General features: G+C 42.0%; 1 protein-coding gene across 1 annotated transcript in view; it reads right to left on the bottom strand.

Moving 5' to 3' along the window:
* Positions 1 to 711: 711 nt before the first annotated feature.
* Positions 712 to 18,762, bottom strand: part of wwc1 (WW and C2 domain containing 1) — a 66,061-nt gene continuing 48,010 nt past the window's right edge. The window contains exons 10-22 of the mRNA XM_030438493.1: positions 18,017 to 18,106; positions 15,144 to 15,814; positions 12,932 to 13,049; positions 12,413 to 12,583; positions 11,735 to 11,927; positions 11,418 to 11,558; positions 10,609 to 10,661; positions 9,376 to 9,601; positions 8,754 to 8,924; positions 8,546 to 8,638; positions 7,153 to 7,383; positions 6,947 to 7,065; positions 712 to 6,670 (exon numbers count right to left, since the gene is read on the bottom strand). Of these exons, the coding sequence (XP_030294353.1) occupies positions 6,604 to 6,670; positions 6,947 to 7,065; positions 7,153 to 7,383; positions 8,546 to 8,638; positions 8,754 to 8,924; positions 9,376 to 9,601; positions 10,609 to 10,661; positions 11,418 to 11,558; positions 11,735 to 11,927; positions 12,413 to 12,583; positions 12,932 to 13,049; positions 15,144 to 15,814; positions 18,017 to 18,106 (2,344 nt within the window). The 3' untranslated portion in view covers positions 712 to 6,603. The remainder of the gene's footprint in view (positions 6,671 to 6,946; positions 7,066 to 7,152; positions 7,384 to 8,545; positions 8,639 to 8,753; positions 8,925 to 9,375; positions 9,602 to 10,608; positions 10,662 to 11,417; positions 11,559 to 11,734; positions 11,928 to 12,412; positions 12,584 to 12,931; positions 13,050 to 15,143; positions 15,815 to 18,016; positions 18,107 to 18,762) is intronic.

Raw genomic sequence — 18,762 nt, forward strand, 5'->3', positions numbered from 1 at the left:
ACACGTGAGGTACTTTTACTTTGTGTACTTCATTACATGCTTCTTTCTAGACTTCTTCCAGTCAACTAGTCTACAGGTCATATAATAATATTGTTCTTATTACTGCACTAAATTCATTTAATGCTTATAATTACCTGCTGTACCTTTTTTTAGAATTGATTTTTTAAATGAAAAGTGGTTTCCAGGAGCACAAAATAAAAAAAATTAAATAAAAAGTGCCAAAATAAAAAAATAAACACACTAATAAGATGAAACGCACCCAAATTAATAAAAATGTACCCCTAATTGATAATTCATTCATTTTTAAACCCATGTATTTATCTCTGTATTATTTTCTCCTGAAATAAAATATAAGAAAACCAACATATTTGTCACCAATACAACATTTTACTTCAAATCAACTAAATAACATATTAGTCTTGTGAAATAACACACAACGTTAGAGATTAACCAGATTCCAGTGTTTTTTGAGGACTAAGACTGCAAAGAAAATAAATAAAATGCGTTTGTAAAATAACCTTATAACTATTCATATATTTTTGTATCAATTTTTGTAGTTTTTTCTGTATTATTTTCACTTTGAAATAAAACAAATAAATAGTTTGTTCACTGTCAAAAAGTCTAGTTTTCCCTGAAAAAGGGAAATGTGAAACAAATCATCGCTGAAACAAATAAAAGTAGAACAATAAAAACCAACAAAACACATGAAAATAGAAGAGAAGAACTTTTTTTATTTGTTGTGAAACTACAAAACATATTGTTTGTTTGGTATTTTTTTGTGCTGGTGAAATATTTACAACTCTGGTCGACAGTACAGTGTCTGAGAATAAAATTCACAGCTTTTCGGGACTCTCGCGATAAAAAGAAAATAATAATAAAAAAAAACAAAAAAAACAGGAAAAGCACACCCAAATCACAAAGTGCAATAAATACATGCTGTATGTTTCTCATAGCCGCCTCCATACACATTACCAGGTTCATCACCAGTCGTAATACAAACAGATTCATTAGAACATAAAAAAAAAATCAAATGAGGAAAAAACAAAAAAAATGCACTTGAACTTCAGAAAACAAACAGTTATAACACAACCTACATGATGAAAAAACAGAATTATTTGAGACTAACAGCATTTGTGTTTCTCTGAATGATCGTGATTCTCGTAGTAAAAACCTACATTCCTTCATCCAGATGTTGTTACGTATAAACGAGTCATCTTGATTTTCGAGGTTAAACAACATTCGGTCGATCACGACAAAGTTCACTTTATAAACAGGCGGTACTCTTCCTCAGACGACCCCGAGTCCTATTCTTTGACGGCTACTCGCTCTACAAACAAACTGTTCACATTAGGATCAGAATCGATGCAAACGTTTCTCTACATTAACAGCTTCGTTCGGATCAGACGACGACGACGGTGGTGGCCGGGTTTAAGACAACGAAAAGAAAGAAAAAAAAATAAAAGTTGACATGTTGCTCTCTGAAGGCACACCCTCTCACGTAACTCCAAAGGCTTTCATTAATTTCACAGCGTTCCTGCTACAGTAAAACCCTCGGGCCCGTCAGAGTACACGGCTGCGTCCACACCGCAGGAAACGCAGCATTCTGAGATATGTCGAAACAATGAGGACGAGAATTGTGATATTTTATTTGTTGTTTGGTTTAACGGCAGCCTGATTTCAGTCTGAACAGTCGGATCAGAATTCACACGTGTTTTGTGTCGGGTCAGTTTATCGTGACGATGGAGGAAGTGAGTCGTTAAGACGTGGACACCGTGACTTCGTCCTGTCGCCTGGTGACGGAAGCCCGGAGGGGCCAAGTGTGGAAATAAAATTTTGGGGATCTATTTCCTCAAGTCTGAACTCAGGATTTAGGAACAAGTGGAACTGTAATAATATTTGAGGGCAATAGCCTCCAAATAAAGTCCTTACATTTTTTTTATTTATGCTGGAATTCTTTTGGACATTTGAAAAAGAAAAACAAACAAAATGTCAGGACAACTTTTCCAATTTACTGATTTCCACCAAAGTTTTGGCAACTGAACATTTTCTTTATTTAATTAATCAATTAATATATTTTAGGTATTCTTGGACCCTCGTGCTTCCATCAGGTTTGAGACGAAGCTTTGTAATAAAGGATCAACGTCAATTGTTCCACAACGCACAAGGTCAAGAGGTCGTAACAAGATGGCCGATCATACTGATAACCTGCTGACGTTTGTTTTGTCATTACAGATATTTGTTGAGATTACTGCGTTCATCTGACCTCAGAGCAGATTTTACAAACTACTTGAAACATTTGTTTGCGTACTTCAGGTGTTTAATCTTTGGTATTGATCTTCTGTTGCGACTGTTCAGACTGATAATCGATCACAATCAAACATTTCCTTCCTGCAGTGAACGTCCTCGCAGCATTCCACTCAGTTTCCACCAACCATCACCTTCTTTGTCTTCTCCCAGACGAAAGGACGAAGAGCCGCTGTAGTGTTTGTGTGATTATCATTATTAAGTGTTTGTGGGATATTTATTATTCTTATAGACACTTGTGCAAAAAAAGAATATTCCTACTTCTACCTGAACGTGTGCTGACTATGTTTCTTTCTCTGTTGGTGGATTTGAGACATTTACAGTATTTTTATCATCAGGAAACAAAACGCTGATTTCATTTTTTGGGACTTTTCGGAGACCACTGAAGGATCGGAGGGTGAAAATAGGAACAGGAAGTGGAGACAGACTTCCTCTGTTGGTCTTGAACATACAGACACTAAAGGAAACAAACTCCAGTCTGAGCTGAGCTGCTGTTTGTCTACGAACAGGGAAACATCTGGAATGACAGCAGCGGTCAGGTTTGTATCGGCTACATTCTCGGGAATGGAAACACGGTTATGTGAAGGTTTTGTGCCACTTGATCCAAAGCACCTAACATATACGCAGCGTTGAGCACGGTGACCCAGCAAGAAGTGACGACGCCGCAGAGACGACGTGTTCGTGACCTCTGAAACACACTGAGAGTCAGGTTTCTTCTTTTTACAGGAGAGGAACTCATTTTGTAACGTTTACACAGATAAAAATCCAGGTTTTCGGCCTCTGCTTCACTCTGTCTTCTCTATATTTCATCTTTTTCCTGTTCTGATCCGTCGCTCTGCATTAACTTTAATCATTTTTACTGTTCACTCTGTCAGAGGTTCAAACGTTTCTCTGATTTTTCTTATAGTTTCTTTCTGTTTGACACTTGATTTTTCTTGTTTTCAATCTGTGATGCTCAAAATATTGAATTATTTTGTGTCCAGCAGGTGTAATTCAGTCTGATTCTGCATCGTTTGCTACATTTTCCCAGACTTTTCTTCATATTCCTTAGTAACTGTGGTTTAGTTGCCGATGTTTCTGATGTGTTTATTTTATGTTTATGTTTTATCAGCGACATCTCAGGCTGGATTAAACTCAAGCTGTCATTTTTTTCAACAGGTAAATCACGTCCTTACCCTAACCTTAATCAAAGAGTTGATATTTATCAGACATGAAAGCATCAAATATGCAATTTAGATGAATTATATGTCTGCACTTTGAAATAACATCAATAAAACGACAGACAGTAGGTGTATATAAACAACCTTTTTGTTTTAACATCCTAAACAAAGTGGTTTTTTTTCTATTAGTATCTTGTTATGCACCCCAGTGATGAGCCAGGACTAATAAATAACCTTGATTCTTGATTCATCACTTCAGTTTAGAGTTTTAAATCTTTTCTGTGTTTTCTTTTGAGAAAGTTTTGAGTTGATAATGATTTCAGAACGATTATAGTGCCGCTGCAAGTCGTGATCTCTTTTGTACGTCTTCAATATGCAGCTCATAATCAGAAGTTAGTTATTTATCAATTTTGTTGCCGATTTCTTTATTTCCCGGCTCTCAAACATACTCTATGCAGACAGAAGCTCCTTAGTTCTTCTTCATAGGGAAGAAAAAATAATAAGAAACAAATGCAATCTGTTCCATCTGTGCTTCACCTGAACCTCAGTGTATACTCACTGCTGGATTTCTCTCTGTATGATAAATCGACTTAGAAATATCTCAACACATCAGGTCGTTCAGGTCGTCTGCACGAGTACAGCATCATCTAAAACATCCTCACGTACACAGTGAAGAGATCCGGAGAGAAGTCTTTGCATTAACGCAGGTGAAAAAAAATCACAAGCACCAAGGACGAACTTCTCCAACCTCCAGGTCCAAACACAAAGAGCCAGTAAACAAGAGATGTGCCGGAGTCGGCAAGTCTGCTGCTGATTTATAAGTCCGGTTGCCTTGGAAACAACATCAGACGTCAGTAAATCTCCACTGAGCTGAATGTAAATCACAACACCGGAGAACAAACGGTGAACTGACTCCTGGCGGCTTTCTGCACTTCAACAACAAGAGAAAAATACTCTTTTGCTTCTGGTTTCTCATCGAGGTCACAGAGCAAGGTTTGTGTTATCTATAGATTTATGGCGTTCGGGGCAGAAGAGAGCATCTTATGAACTTTTGTGTTTTCCTCTGTAATAAAATAACTTTAAGAGCTTCCTCAAGAGAAAACAACCTCCTCACAGTTCCAACCTCTAACCAGCATTATGCAGAACTTTGAAGGAAAAGTGAACAGTAAGACATGAACATGTAAAATCTTGATATTTTCTTATATTATCCTCTCATGTTTTGGATGTCGCTATATTGTCGTTAAGGCTGCATCACAGTAAAGTGAGAAAATAACTTTGAATGTTGGTATAACATTTGCCGAATGAACAAAAAACTAATTAATTAGGAATTTATCAGACAAAGTGTTTCACAAAGTTTATAAAGTTTCTCTTAACTCAACAACTCACAGAATTTAGTGATTTTTAAAGGGAGTCAGGGGAATTTCTCCACAGGCAACAAGGAAGCAGGTTTTATTGGGTACTGTATTTGTCTACATCGATAAAATGATGTCTTCCACAACACATTTTAAGTAAATGGTGCAATCAGATGAAACGGTGTGTTGGCAGGTAAGACACGAGCAGACGGGCCGGAACATTCTGACACTTTCCAAAGGAAATGAACAACTTAATGTTTTGTATTTAATGCTGAATTTACAAGAAGGTAAGAGTCACTTAGAATTTGCCGGAGCTGTATCGCAAAGTTTTTAAGTTGTTCCTCAAACAGTTTAACTCTTAGAATTGTGGATTTTTCTAAGGGAGTCTGGTGATATCAAGAGACCTTTTTTACATTATAAAAAAAACACCATGATGAAAAATAAGTGCAGCTTTACAGACGTGATAAGAAGAAACAAACGAGATGTGTTCAGTTCTGCTGGGGCACCATGCTAACATGCTAACATCCAGTTGTATCAGATGTGTATCCAGTTACAGAGCGGAAACAGACGGAAATGAAAACTATAAAAACTGAGTGTTCAAATGTCATCAGGGCAGAAAATATTTCAACCAGCCAATCAGAGGGAAGACGAGGAGCCTTGAGGAGCAAAGCAGGACTGCTGTCTTCCTATTGGCTGGTCGGGGGTGACGGTGGAGGAGGGGGAGGGGCGTTTAGTCACTTCCTTTTAGTCATACAATCAGTAAGAAGTTCACAGTCATCAAAATACATTTGATCTTCACGTCTGTGTGTGTTTCGACAATCAACAATCGTTCCATCGCGAGGCAAAGGTTTTTGGATTCGTTTCGTTTTCAACTTTCCAAAAACCCACATCAAGTTCGTTTTTTTAATTCATTTATTTATCTATTTATTTTAAACGTTTACCTCAAGGTTCTTAAAGTGCAGACTATCCGAACAACTACCTGAGTGTTAGTGAGAGTTAGTGCTGTTCCTACACGCTGACGAGTGGCGACTGTGTGCGACCTCAGAAAAACGCTCTTGAATAATCGGATCCAGTTCATGTAGTGATGTTTAGTAAAGCTCCAGTTTTTCCTCTCGTGTTCTTGTATCGTGTGCGACTCAAACAATCGGCATGCTGATGATGCTAATGTACAACCACCTGTGCTGTCAACATCGTATACGGCAGATGTTTGTCTGCGTACAAAGTTCTTAAAAAAAACACTTATCGACGGTCAATATGAAATATCTCTTAAATGTAGGCATTTGTTTTGTTTTTCTGTAGTACCTTTGATTCTTCTGTGTTGTGTTGTGCTATCAATATACATTTACATATTCTTTTTGTCCAAATGTGTCATATTTAGTACAAAACTGCTTGTATGCACACGTGCAGCTGTGTGACTTTGTGCTGGAATGATTTAAAACACCTAAGAGCCTATAAACAGCCTGTTAGTAACAGAGACACAATAAACAGAGTGGAAGAGAGAGAGAGAGAGAGAGAGAGGTGAAGTATTAAAAACAAAAAAGCTCTAGCAGTGCTATCACTAATTTACAAACGAAAGACTATCCACATTAGAAATGCCGAGCTCTTTAAAAATGTGTTGCTTCTTCACGGTTTTGAGTGTTTGTTTCTTTCTACTAAACATATTATTATTATTATTATCATCATCATTATTATTTAAAATTCTTCATAACACCGCCAAACGTTTGCTTCATGTGTGTTGGAGAACAGCAGGTTAAGACTCAGGAGGGGAAATACTTTGAAATGCTTCTCTACACGTCGTCGGCCGGCAGGTCGGGGATGCTGGTCTTTGCTCGTGTGAAGAAGGCCATCTTCTCTCTGAAACCACACAGGAAACACATCAGTGAGCTGAAAACAGTGAGATCTTAAATATGAAGAGACCAAAGTGTTGGTTTCATTTATGAAAAATGTCTACTACTGTTTTTTCCCCTGACAAAGACGAGAAAATACCAAGACTGTTTCGACTGTTGGGGAAGCTAACACTGACGTTAGCTTGTTGGAGAAGCTAACATTATCATTAGCCTGTTAGCTCTAAACATCCAAGACCATTAACGAATGGATATTCAGGGGCCCCTCGTCTGTTGTCTCTCCCACCTGAAGGTCTGGACCTCGGGGACCTCCTTTCGGCTCTGGCCCCTGATCTTGTGGACGTCCTTCGCTGCTGCCCTCATCATCTTCTCCACTCGTTTCTCCTGCAGCTGCTCCTCACGAGTCTAAAAATAACCAGGATGCACAGAGATGTTCAAGCAAACTCTCCGAGGCACAGGAGTGAAAACCTCAGCAGGTGGACAGTCACTCACCTGTTTCTCGGCTTGTTTAAGGAGGAGCCGGAAGCGTTCGTCTTCTTGGACCCAGGCCGGCAGCTCTCTCTGGCCCTGCTGCCTCGCCGTCTCCAGCTGCGTCTTCAGCTCCCGTAGGACCCGAAGCTCCTGCGTCAGCCGGGCCTGCCGCGTCCGAGACACCTGCAGGTCCAGCTCCAGGTCCAGGGACGTCCGCAGGAGTCCGTCCAGACCTTTAACCTGCACGGGAGGCTGTAGGGAGGACAGGGAGGGACACAGTTATACACTGCAGACACAGTTATTTTCATTATCAGTTATTCTAAAGATCTATACGGCATCCGAGACTCGTCTGCAAAGGGCCTTAAAGTCACCTCAGTGTACAGTTATCACTCACCAGCATGTACTCTGTGTATAAATCAAGCCCCAGGAGGGACACTGGAAGAGATTCTGCTTCCTGCCTTTAAATTAACAGACGCTGGCAAATGTCAAAGCTGCATTAAACATTCAGACGTTTATTAAATATTAAGAGTCACTTCACTGAGAGTGGTTGGGAGGTTTTAAGACTCAAAAAATGCAAATGGGCTCCCCGACTCTCTCTCTAGAGAACAGAGACGACAGTTAATGTGGTCGGTAAACCTGCAGGTTTAACATCACTGTTAAACTGTCAGGAAGCAGGAAGATGAGAGGAGATATACAGCAGATAACAGAAGCTGGAACAGAGTCAAACCGCTGGAGAGGAGCACGCTGAGATATACTGCAGAGTGTCAAGACCCTGCTTCGTCTTTCACGCCACAAAACCGGCTCATGTTTGTCATTCCAGCTAAAAATACTGCATAAAAACATCAGACAAAAAGTGTTCAGGGGTGTAAAAAACATCAAAATTAAGAAATATACACAAATAAAATGCTAATTGATGAGACACTTACAACTGCTGATATTAAATGATCACAGATGGATGTTTGTACCCGACTTTCTTATCGTAAGGAATCATGATTTATGGAAATGAAGATGCCTGAACACGTACAAAACTTTACACACTGATGTTTTTTATAACTAGTGTAAATGCAGTTATAACAATATGTCAGAAACTGAGTCTGCCAGGCTCCAAATGTGGGCATGTTTCCCGTTTGGTGAGATAAATCTCTGCTGCACTGTCAGTTTGTACGAATATCATTTAATAAGAAACTAGGCGGAACGTCTCGGACGCATTTTATCTCCATAAATTCATCCATCATGGTGCATTCAGGTGCAAGCCTCAAACTCTGAATGCTACAGTGCTTTGAACATTGAAGGTGCTCTGACCGGGACATGGTGCCTTCGTGGTGCACCTCATTAACTCAGAAATCGATAATCTAATGACCACGTGGTTAAGAGACCCTGAGAGAAGGATCAAGAGACAGAAGTGACGTTTTACCTTCTTCATGCGCATGCTGCGTCTCTCAGAGGCGTTTCTGACAAACGGAGACTTCTTGGAGAGCGTGGAGCTGTCGCTGTCACTGCGGTTTATCTGAAAGGCCAAAAAAAAAACAGCAGAGAGTCAAACATCAGTTCACATACCTCACTGAATATTCATCAGATCTTTTACTCTCTGATGTTTCATAGCGTTTGTGAGTGTGAGTCACCCTGCAGATGTACTGGCTCTGAGGTCCAGGGGAGAACGTCTTGGAGCGGATGATGGTGTTCCCTCTCATGAAGGGGATCTGCTGGTGGACGTCCGGGCGGCGCTCCTTCGGTCGGACCACCGAGCCGTGGTGGGACGGCAACAGGTTGTCCATGCTCGTCTCCTTGTTGACCTGCACAAAGAGAACGAGGCGATGAAAAGCTTTTCAAAAAATCTGCTTTAACCAACAACTGAAAGTGGGAAGTCAAAACATTCAAAACAAACAGCAGCTTTAACTCTGTAGGAGATGAGAGCAGGAAAGTAATACAGTGACAATACAAAGAACGACTCAATTACAGCCCGTTTTACTGCTCCAGTGGGTGTATTTTCCTTTGTGCCTGACGGATTATTCTCCGTATGATTGTTAAACGTCTGTGAAAGATGTTCTACAGGACTGACTTCGAAACCTGCCGCCCCTCCTTTTTTTAATACAACATTTTCTTTACTGCTTGTAGCTGCACTGAAATATGTTGATTTCTTTTCTAGTCAACCAAGGAAAGAAGAAATACAATACAACACAACACCTACACCAAACACTTCTCCTCTGTCATCGTCATTAATCAGAGGAAAATCCCTCGAGTTACCTTTTCTGTGATGGATGCTGCTGCTGCTGCTGCTGCTGCTGCAGGATGAGGAGGAGGAGGAGGAGGAGGAGGAGGAGGTCTGGTCACCTTCTCCTCTTCCTCCTGATCTCTTTCCCATTGGCTGCTCTCAGGATAAAACTCGACCTCCTCCTCCAGAGGCCCCTCCCCTCCCTCGCCGTTTCCATCTTCGTCATCAAACAAGTCGTCCTCCAGAGGGTCGCCGTGCCTGACGATGGAAACGCAGTTAGACGATGAACTCCATGACTTTTCTGTTTACTCATTCTCATTCGTGTCCGACTGAAGTTATGATTTAGATTTTCTATCTCTCCAAAACTTCTGTTTGGCTGCTTGTGATTGGACAGAATTTAACACCTGCGAGGTTTTGCTTCTCTCGTTCAATACAAAAAGAAAAGGGTTTCACTGATTACTGTAATCTAAATGTCCCTTCTGACTACCTACCTGTCTCTGTAATGACAGAGTAAAGTACGTCACACCGACGCTAAATTATTGGTCTGTCACCTACAGATACACTTACTCTCCATTAGCACTATAACATGTCATGAGCTGTCGAACAAGGCGGTAATATTCAGAGATATTCTGTCCTTTCTTTTACATCCCCCGCTCAGGAAATGCCAACGTATGTTCGTATAGGTGTGTGTGTGTGTGTGTGTGTGTGTGTGTGTGAGAGTGTGTGTGTGTGAGTGTGTGTGTGTGTGTGTGTGTGTGTGTGTGTGCATTGAGGGCACTATAACCTCAGGGCACCTGGGGATTGTTGGAGGACAGAGGGAGGAGGAAAGGTGTTACTTAGAGAAGGGGGGAGGTGTATCTGAAATTTAAGCAGCTTTATTTACAGTGTGAACCTGCCGGGTGACATTCTGTCTCTGTGTGTTTGTCGGCTGTAGAAAGCTTTGTTTACCAGATGTTCTTTTAATGTTAAAGCTTAATTTGAAAACCAAATAGTAGCTGTAGCTGTAAATAAATGTAGTGAAGTGAGTATTGAGTAGCACAAATGTATACTGAAGTGAAGTTTCTTAGTTACTTTCCAGCGCCGAGTGTGTTAAAATGTACGTCACTCGTCCTTTGACAAATGAATACAGTGAGTGAAGCTGTCAGAGTCGTAAAGCAGCATCAAAGACCTGATTCAGACAGTGACACGGCATGTTAATCACTAGATTAAAGTGACACGCCGTGTGAAGATGTACGATGAAGATCTGGAATCATAAAATAACTCACCACTCGTCATCGTCTGGAGCTCCGACTGTGGAAACACTGGAGATCACTGGAGTCTGAAACACACACACACACGTTTAAATAACTTCTAAACAACTGAACTTCTGTGGCAGTGTAGATGGATTATTTCTCGTCTGTTTGTGAATTGTTGCTGGCCCGACTGTTTTATAAAAGATGCTTCAGCGTCTGAAAAATATTAAATAAACATCTATAAAAACACTTTAAAATTAATTTATTATGAATTCAGTGATTTCCATCATTGATTTTGATTTCTGCATACAAACAAGGCAAGGTAACTCATTTATTTTTGCTTAATAATCAATAACTTAGAAATGGAAAACAACCACAAGCAGACAGAAAACTGAACTGAGAAAAGATGTTTAAACAATGTTTTCTATATTTTCTTAATAATCATTTTTCTTAACATCACACTGCAGGAGTAAATGTTCTGCAGGGAAATCTTCAACCCAAAAATATGTATGTGTATCTTATTATCATTTCATATAAACTCTTTTACCTTTTTGACACATTTCTTCCTGAATTCAAACTATTTTTCTACCCGACTGAAACGATCTAAACATGCATCCACTGATATTCTGACAGAGAGAAAAGCTTTCATTCAATCAGGACATTTTAGAGCAAATATTTGAGAATTATAAATCTCTGGTTCAATAAAAGACCTCACTAGTAACACGCAGCAGCAGGTTTACTGGATACTTTTTTAAAGTAAAGTTTCCGAGGTGTATTTAAAGCATCTGGATGTCACTCTGAATGACAGTGTGGGCTCGTACTGTATGAGAGTGTGTCTGTACCCTGTCAGAGCTGCCGGCTGCTCGGCTCTCTTTGTCCTTGTTGTTCATCTCGGGCATGTAGGCACGGCTCAGCAGGTTGTACCACTTAGTGCATCTCTCCTCCGAACAGCTGACATCAGCCAGACTGATCTGTGCTCCCGCCTGGAGGAGGAGGACAGGGGGGCAGAGAGGAGGAGGAGGAGGAGGAGGAGAGAGGAAAGATGGAGGTGTGTTAACAGAATAACACTACAGCTCATTAAAAACATGAACATAACGATCATTTAAAACATGTTTTCTTCAGCCGGGATGTAAAAACCAGAGAGAAGTCTTCCACTAACCAGACACTCTTCGTGGCCCGACTTGCTGGTGACGCAGACGTCGACTCTCAGTGTCTTCTGCCGCAGTGCACTGTGGGATATCTGCATGCCGAACACCTCGTTGACCTCCACGACGTCCTGAGGCAGAGAGCCGCGTGTCCGGAACAGGCAGCGTGTCGCCTCCACGCAGGGCAGCACGGCCGAACGCACATACCTGCAGGAGAAGCAGGGAGAGTGTCACCACGAGGATGTTTCATATGACGCATCACATCTGAAGTTAAAGGTTGATAAGTCAAACGAGACGTCCACTGGTCCCCTGTCTGAAAATACTGTATTTTGCATTTGTGTAACTTGCTGCTTGTAAAGACTTGATGATTATTTGTATTCAGTTCCAAGTTATTTGCGCCACTTCTCCCCGTGTTAACATAACAAGCACTAGTAAATAAAGTTCCTCTCCTACACGAGCAAACAGACACTAAGCATGCAAAGCAGCACGAGGCACCTGAGGCAAAGTAAACACTGCACTCTTTACCTGTAACACACAGTGATGACCAGTCCTGAATATTCAAACTGCTTGTTTATATAATGATTCTGTTTCTTATCTGTACCAACAGTTTTTCATCTTGTTCTCCTGCACTGCACCTAAATCACTCAGTAAACAAGTGTCAGATAATAAGCAGAGGAAAGAGGAGGACGTACATTTTCTGGTCAGCTGGCAGACAGAGGGCGCTGCAGTTGGACAGCTGCATGACGAAGATGGTGAAGCGTTGGTCTCTGGACTCGTAACGGAAGCCGAGCTGCACCTGAGAGCAGCCCAGCGCCAACCGCTCCTCGTAGGAGCCCAGCAGGAGGTCTGGAGGAAGGCCCGGCCTGGAGGAACCACAAACACACGGACACACTTACTTAGAAACAAAATATCATGGAAAATAAGACTGTAAATATTTATTTTTCCAGGGCTGTGGAACAGCGATGTAACATCACCAGAAAAGTATACGTACAAAGGTTTTTACCCGAGACCGTCGAAGTTTGTATTGCAGCTTTGTTCTCGGTTTCAGAACCATTTCAACTCTCTTAAACTTATGACAGCACCTCCAAAATATCATAATTTGACAAATAACTTTAGAGGCGATCTAAAGTGTTAAATGTCAAGCATCAGCGAGACTCACGATCCGGGCTGTTCACCCCATAAAATGTACTGTGGACAAAAATGTGTCGTACCTGCGCTCTGAGGGCTCGTACACGCCGCTGTCACCGGCCACGGACTCGTCTGACACCGCTGAGGTCACGCCCATCTTCTTTGGCCCCGCCCCCGTCCCTCGCAGCTGTGGAGCCGAGTCTGAAGACAACAGGAAGGAGGAAAATGTGGTTGAGATATGGCTTTATTTAGAAAGGACTGGAGCTGAGGAAGTCAGGATGTAAGAGACGGACTAACACATTTTTAGCTTAACCATTCTTTGTTGACGATAACAGACATACAGAAAAAGGCAAAACAACTTAATTTGAATCCTCTAACATTAAAAGACTGACTAACAACACGATGTTGAAGATTGAAGAGAGAATTACAAGACATCTTATGATATAAATTAAATAAAATAAGGTTGACAAATGAAGCAGAATACATTACATACACTGTCTGAATGTGTGTGTGTGTGTGTGTGGTTTTGTGTCCATGCGTGTGAATCGAAGCATTTAAAATGGAATGAATAGTTTCACATAGTCAGCGGAGGACACCTTGAATTTCTCGTAAAGAAAAGAAAACGTTCTTCAGGCACAGCGAGGACAGAAGTTGGAATAAAAACCTTCATTTAGTCAAGCATATTGACTCAACCTTCATCAGGGTCGTACCTACAGAACTTCTAACACACTAAAGACCCTGAATGTCTAAAAGAGCCGATCAAAGAGTGGTGAGCCGAAGGAAAACAGATTTGTAACTCATCACTTCAATGCAGCTGACACTGATCAAACCCTCTGTCAACACTTCACGCATAGAATATGTTTGTTTAGTGCTATGAGATGTAATTAGGTTATCTTGGTGAGGTCTGCAGTGTAAACACAAGACAGCCTGTGCAGAAGAGGCAGCCTGTGAGGGAGAACATCCTCCTCAACACCTGTACTCAGAAGGAGCAGCATTTCTGTTTTCTACAGGTGTAGGTGATGAAATATGACCCAGGGAGTCCGATGTGAAGACCGATTCAAAGACAGCGAACTAGACTTAATACTCTTTTGTTCTAGTTGAATCAGCACAATGCTAAACGGTTCCTGGGTAAAAACAATCTACCTTTGTGCGACGGGATGACGTCACGCGAGCTGCCAACAAACTGGCCTGACTGAATAAAAGAAGGGGGGCAGTAGTGTCAGTGCTGTCTGAGTCTGGCAGCAGGGATGGAGAGTGAACAGGAAACCAGACACCACGTCCACCTTTCACCTGAGGCTGCGACAGGAACCTGAGTCACGTTCAGCTGCAGTGAGCTCCGTCCACACTTCAGCTGACCGTTACTACACGTCGGCTTTAACTCATTTTATGGACGCAACAAATCGAGACACAGCGCGAGAGAAACACCGCAGTTGCAGACGGCATTTTGAAAATGTCCAGTTGATGAATGAGGGTCTTGAAGGATTATCCGATTTCATGGGAGGGAGGTTTCAACCACTACTCTGTTGTTACTCTGTTCTGAGGGGCGAGGAGACGCTGGAATACGAGGGGTACGGGTAAAAAACAGAAATAAACATCGATAAATCCACTTATCCAAACACCATCCGTGCAACACCATAACTGCAGAACAAACAACCACAATCAAAGCTCTTTCCTATTAATGTTTTTCATTTCCATTTAACTTCACTTTAATTCAATTAATCTCATGATTACTTTGTACTACTGTATGTTAACCCTGATACAATCCAGGCTGTAATATAACGCCTCTCTAACCTTCACCTCCCCTCTCCTCACTGCTCCCACCAGCAGTCAGGTTTCACACACACTATTACATTTCTCCTCACACACACAGACACACACACACGAGGAGGATGAGGAGGTTTCCAGCTCTCCAATAAAGTTTGAGTGTTTTCTGTGACGTCTAGTGTAACACAGATGAAGCTGTTACATCACCAGCATCTCTACCGCCTCCTCGCTCTCCTCGCTCTCTTATTGCGGCTCATTTAATTGCAGATAATTCATCCTGATTATCGCTCTCGTGTTATTAACTGGGATTATGATTCGAGACATTATCTCGCAGCCCTCCTGAGTTATTATGCAAACAGAGTTTTACTGCCGCTGAGACGAAACATGATTGCTGGGAGGATAAGAGACTCTCAGACAGTCATAGAATGTCAAGTCAGAACATGGTGCAATATTTTGTTTTTGGACTTTCTGCAGTGAAGATTGCGATGATGAATGATGATGAAAACAGAATAAATGAAGCTTCCTGTTTACCTTTGACCTCCTCGCCCAGCGTGTTCTTATGGTTCTGCTTCTCCTCCAGACCCCTGGGACCCCTGTGCTCCTCCTGCAGCTGCTCCTGAGAGTCCAGGCTGAGCTCAAGTTCTGCCAGCCTGCTTTGGAGCTCTAGGTCCAGGCTCAACCCGCCTGGTCCCGTCTGGCCTGCGAATGTCTCTCCAGACAGGAAACTAGTGTCTGTGACCAGCGGCGAGCACGGCGGCGACAGCGAGGAAAGAGACGACCGTGGGGATAAAGAGCTCATGGAGCGAGGGGTTTCTGACAGCCTGAGCGCCTGAATCCTGGAGGACTCCACTCCTCCTCCTGCACCTCCACCGGCAGAACACGCCGCGTCACCTCCCACCCCACCCGCTTTGGCCTCAGGCCTCCCAGCGTCCCTCCCTCCGCTGCCCGTCACCACTTCGTGTTCATGTATGGTGGTGATGGAGCTAGAGGGGCGGTAGCCTGCCTGGCCGCCCTCCTGCAGGAGGCTGTCCAGCTTGTTCTGGAAGTCCGGGTCAGCCAGCTCGGGCTGCTCCAGATAGAGGTCGGTGAAGCTGAGGGAGGAGGTGGAGCCCAGGCTGGAGGTGGTGGCCAGCGAGCCGCGGCTGGACGTTAGAGAGCCTCGACTGCTGCCGGACGAACAGGACAGAGTGCTGGCCGACAGGCTGGAGGAGAGACAGACAGACAGAGTTGATGACAAATCAACTTATCACATCTATTTACTAACTGTTATCACGAGTGTTGTCAAAATATTAGAATCTCAAAGTTTGATACAACACCTTGTAAAAATAAAAACTGATACAACATACAGAGCAGAATATTTTAGATTTTTAAGATGACGATAAAAAGGATGACGATAATAACTTTTATGTCCTATATGTTAAGAACAACAGCAACTAAGTTAATTTACTCTTGAACACAGCTGATGTGGACGCTGCAGAAGAGAGAAAGCAAGAAAGCGCAGCAGGTACGAGTGTATCGTTGTTGAGAAATGAACAATGACACCGTTTCAAATATTCAGAATTGGTATGAAAATCGATATTTAAATTTCAGTTTGCTTTTTCTTTTAATCGTTAAGCAGTCGGACAACAGACGCTACATTCGCCGCTGCCGTCTACTTTGCACAGCACCTGTTAATATCCAAGTCTTTTATATTGTTCAAAAGTTGGTGTTTCTCATTCTGACCAGCAACTAAAAGTGAAATAAACATGAAAAGGATGTCGACCCCTGCACTTCTTTATTACTGGTTGTTGTTAAAACTGTTGAAAAAGTTTAAAGAAATGTTTGAAAGATCCCTGAAGAGTCTTTGTTGTGAGAAACCCCTGAAGATCTGTGAGATCGTATCTGCTTTGTTCTGCTGTTGGAACCGGCTTGTAAGTTACTTTGATAAGAGCATGAACACACTAATTAAAAGCGAATGACAGAAGTTACGAGAAGAGGTCAGAGAGAAGACATCCGAGTTACAGAAAAAAAACAATGATACTCTGAGGGAAGAAAACTGAAGATGAAAGTAAAAGAAATCTACGAGGCGAGTAAAGCTGGGAGCGACGCTGCAGGCGGACGTGAGTTCATCGCTCTGCTGTTTCCTCTCGTCTCATATTCTACCCTCCTTTCTCCTCGCTCTTCTCCACTTTTACTTTTCACTGCTGTCAACACGTCAAACATGTCGGGGAAAACAGGAGTGCAGACTTTGGCAAATTCGTGACAGAACTTGAATATCTTGTCTACCTCCAAGTGGACGACTGGATGAGCTGGACAGTATATATTTGTGCTTTCAGGATGATTTCAAGGGCCAAACTACTTATAAATCAATCTGCTGGCTGTGGAAGTGTTCTCATTATCAATCTGTATAAGCCATGTATCATTATGTAAAGCACAGTGGACATTACATTACATTACATATGAGAGGAGGAGGATTATGAACTTGTCTTATTAGGCTGTAATTGGACGTCCTCTGGAAGACTTTTTAGTTATTGAGATGTTTTTTTTCGTCTTCTTCTTCTTCATATCTCCCAGCCCAGCAGGCGAGACGTTCACCGCCATTTAAAAGCTTCAAAACAAATTGAGAGTCTGAAATACACATTAAATATTGAACCTGAGGGACAGCTTTCAGGAGGAGAGGAGAGTCGAGTCATTTTCTTGGTCTGTCCTCTGTTGCCGCCTCCTCACACACTCCTGACTACAAGCAGCTCTCTAATTAAAGCAGGAGGGCTCGTTAGCGCGGACTGAGAGGAGTTCCCGCCTGCCGGGGACACTTTTGATTTCCATCAGACGAGGAGGACGACCGGGCGAACAAGGAGCAGGGAGAGAACCTCGCCTGAGGAGGAGACTGACTGACGCCGTTTATTTCGCTTTTAGACTTTTCGGATGAACGCTGTTGAACTTAAAAACCAGGACTGCTGAATATTAAACGGTTCTGGAACTCGTACGACTCTTACAGCGGCCTTGCGTCAGCTCTCATACAAGTGTAACTCCCGAGGATGCTTCGGGGGTCGGCCTGGAAAATTTGATTTGTGGCGAGATCACGACTGAAATCCAAAAAGTTACTTTCATCTTAAGCAAATGTTTGGTCATTAAAGGTTAAACCCTTCAGAGCTCAGCTGGCTCTCTGATGGCTAAATTACTCTTTCTCTGTGAATCATCCGACAGTCAACGACCCTGTAAAAAAATCTGTTGAACTAAATGATTAATAAAGTAAATGGCTGGGTAGAAAATAAACGCACTAGCATATTTTATTCAACATTATTGAACATTACTTAGTGATGTTGTGAGTGCGAGTGCAATGTTAACACAGCTGATCGAAAAGATGGGAACAAAACTACAGTGATAGCACCAAAGTTGTTTCAAACAGGACGAGACAAACAAACCTTTTGAGTTGAGTGTGCAGTGATGATGCCAGTCGAACCATCTCCTCCAGCTCTCTGACCAGCTTGTTCCTCTTACAGTGAAGTCGCAGCCTGAAAGGAGAAAAATAACAAGAATCAAACGTTCTAGTTCATTATTTATCCATCAGGTGTAAAGAAATGTTTTCATCTCATCAATTCCATCTGCCTCCAGGCTGAACATGAGTCACGTTCACATTTAGAAAATAATAAAAAAAAAAAAAAACACTGAACATAATCCTCCGTCCCTGCTACCGCTGGAGGTGTGAACACTTTACAAAAAAGCGAACAAATCTGACACGACGGCAGCGATGTGTCGGTTATTGTGAGCAGCTGCTTTGTGTTCAGGTGACGGCGGTGTCACCTGTTTGTAGGAGCTTTGTTGGGAGGTAACCAGTCCACTAACAGCTGCTACTGTGATCTATGGTTTGAATGGAAACAGGCCAGAGAGAGGAAGCCTTTGATCAGGTTTCAGATGTCTGCTGGTGTCTGTGTTCATATCAACTCTGCCTTTTGTTACCGTGTTTCCTGTTTCTATCTTACTAATAGTGACAAGTGTCTGTTCTTTGATTCCAGCCAAAAAGTGATACAAGTTTATAATTCCCAATTTGTGTAAAACATACAACATACAAACAAGAACAGTTTTTTTCTATTTTATTTAGATTTTTACTTCTTTTTCTGCTAAATTTTCTTTGGAGAACTTTGGCTCCTTTGTAAAAAGTTTTGAGGAA

This window comes from Sparus aurata, chromosome 13 (genome assembly GCF_900880675.1).
Source record: "Sparus aurata chromosome 13, fSpaAur1.1, whole genome shotgun sequence".
Classification (NCBI taxonomy): domain Eukaryota; kingdom Metazoa; phylum Chordata; class Actinopteri; order Spariformes; family Sparidae; genus Sparus; species Sparus aurata.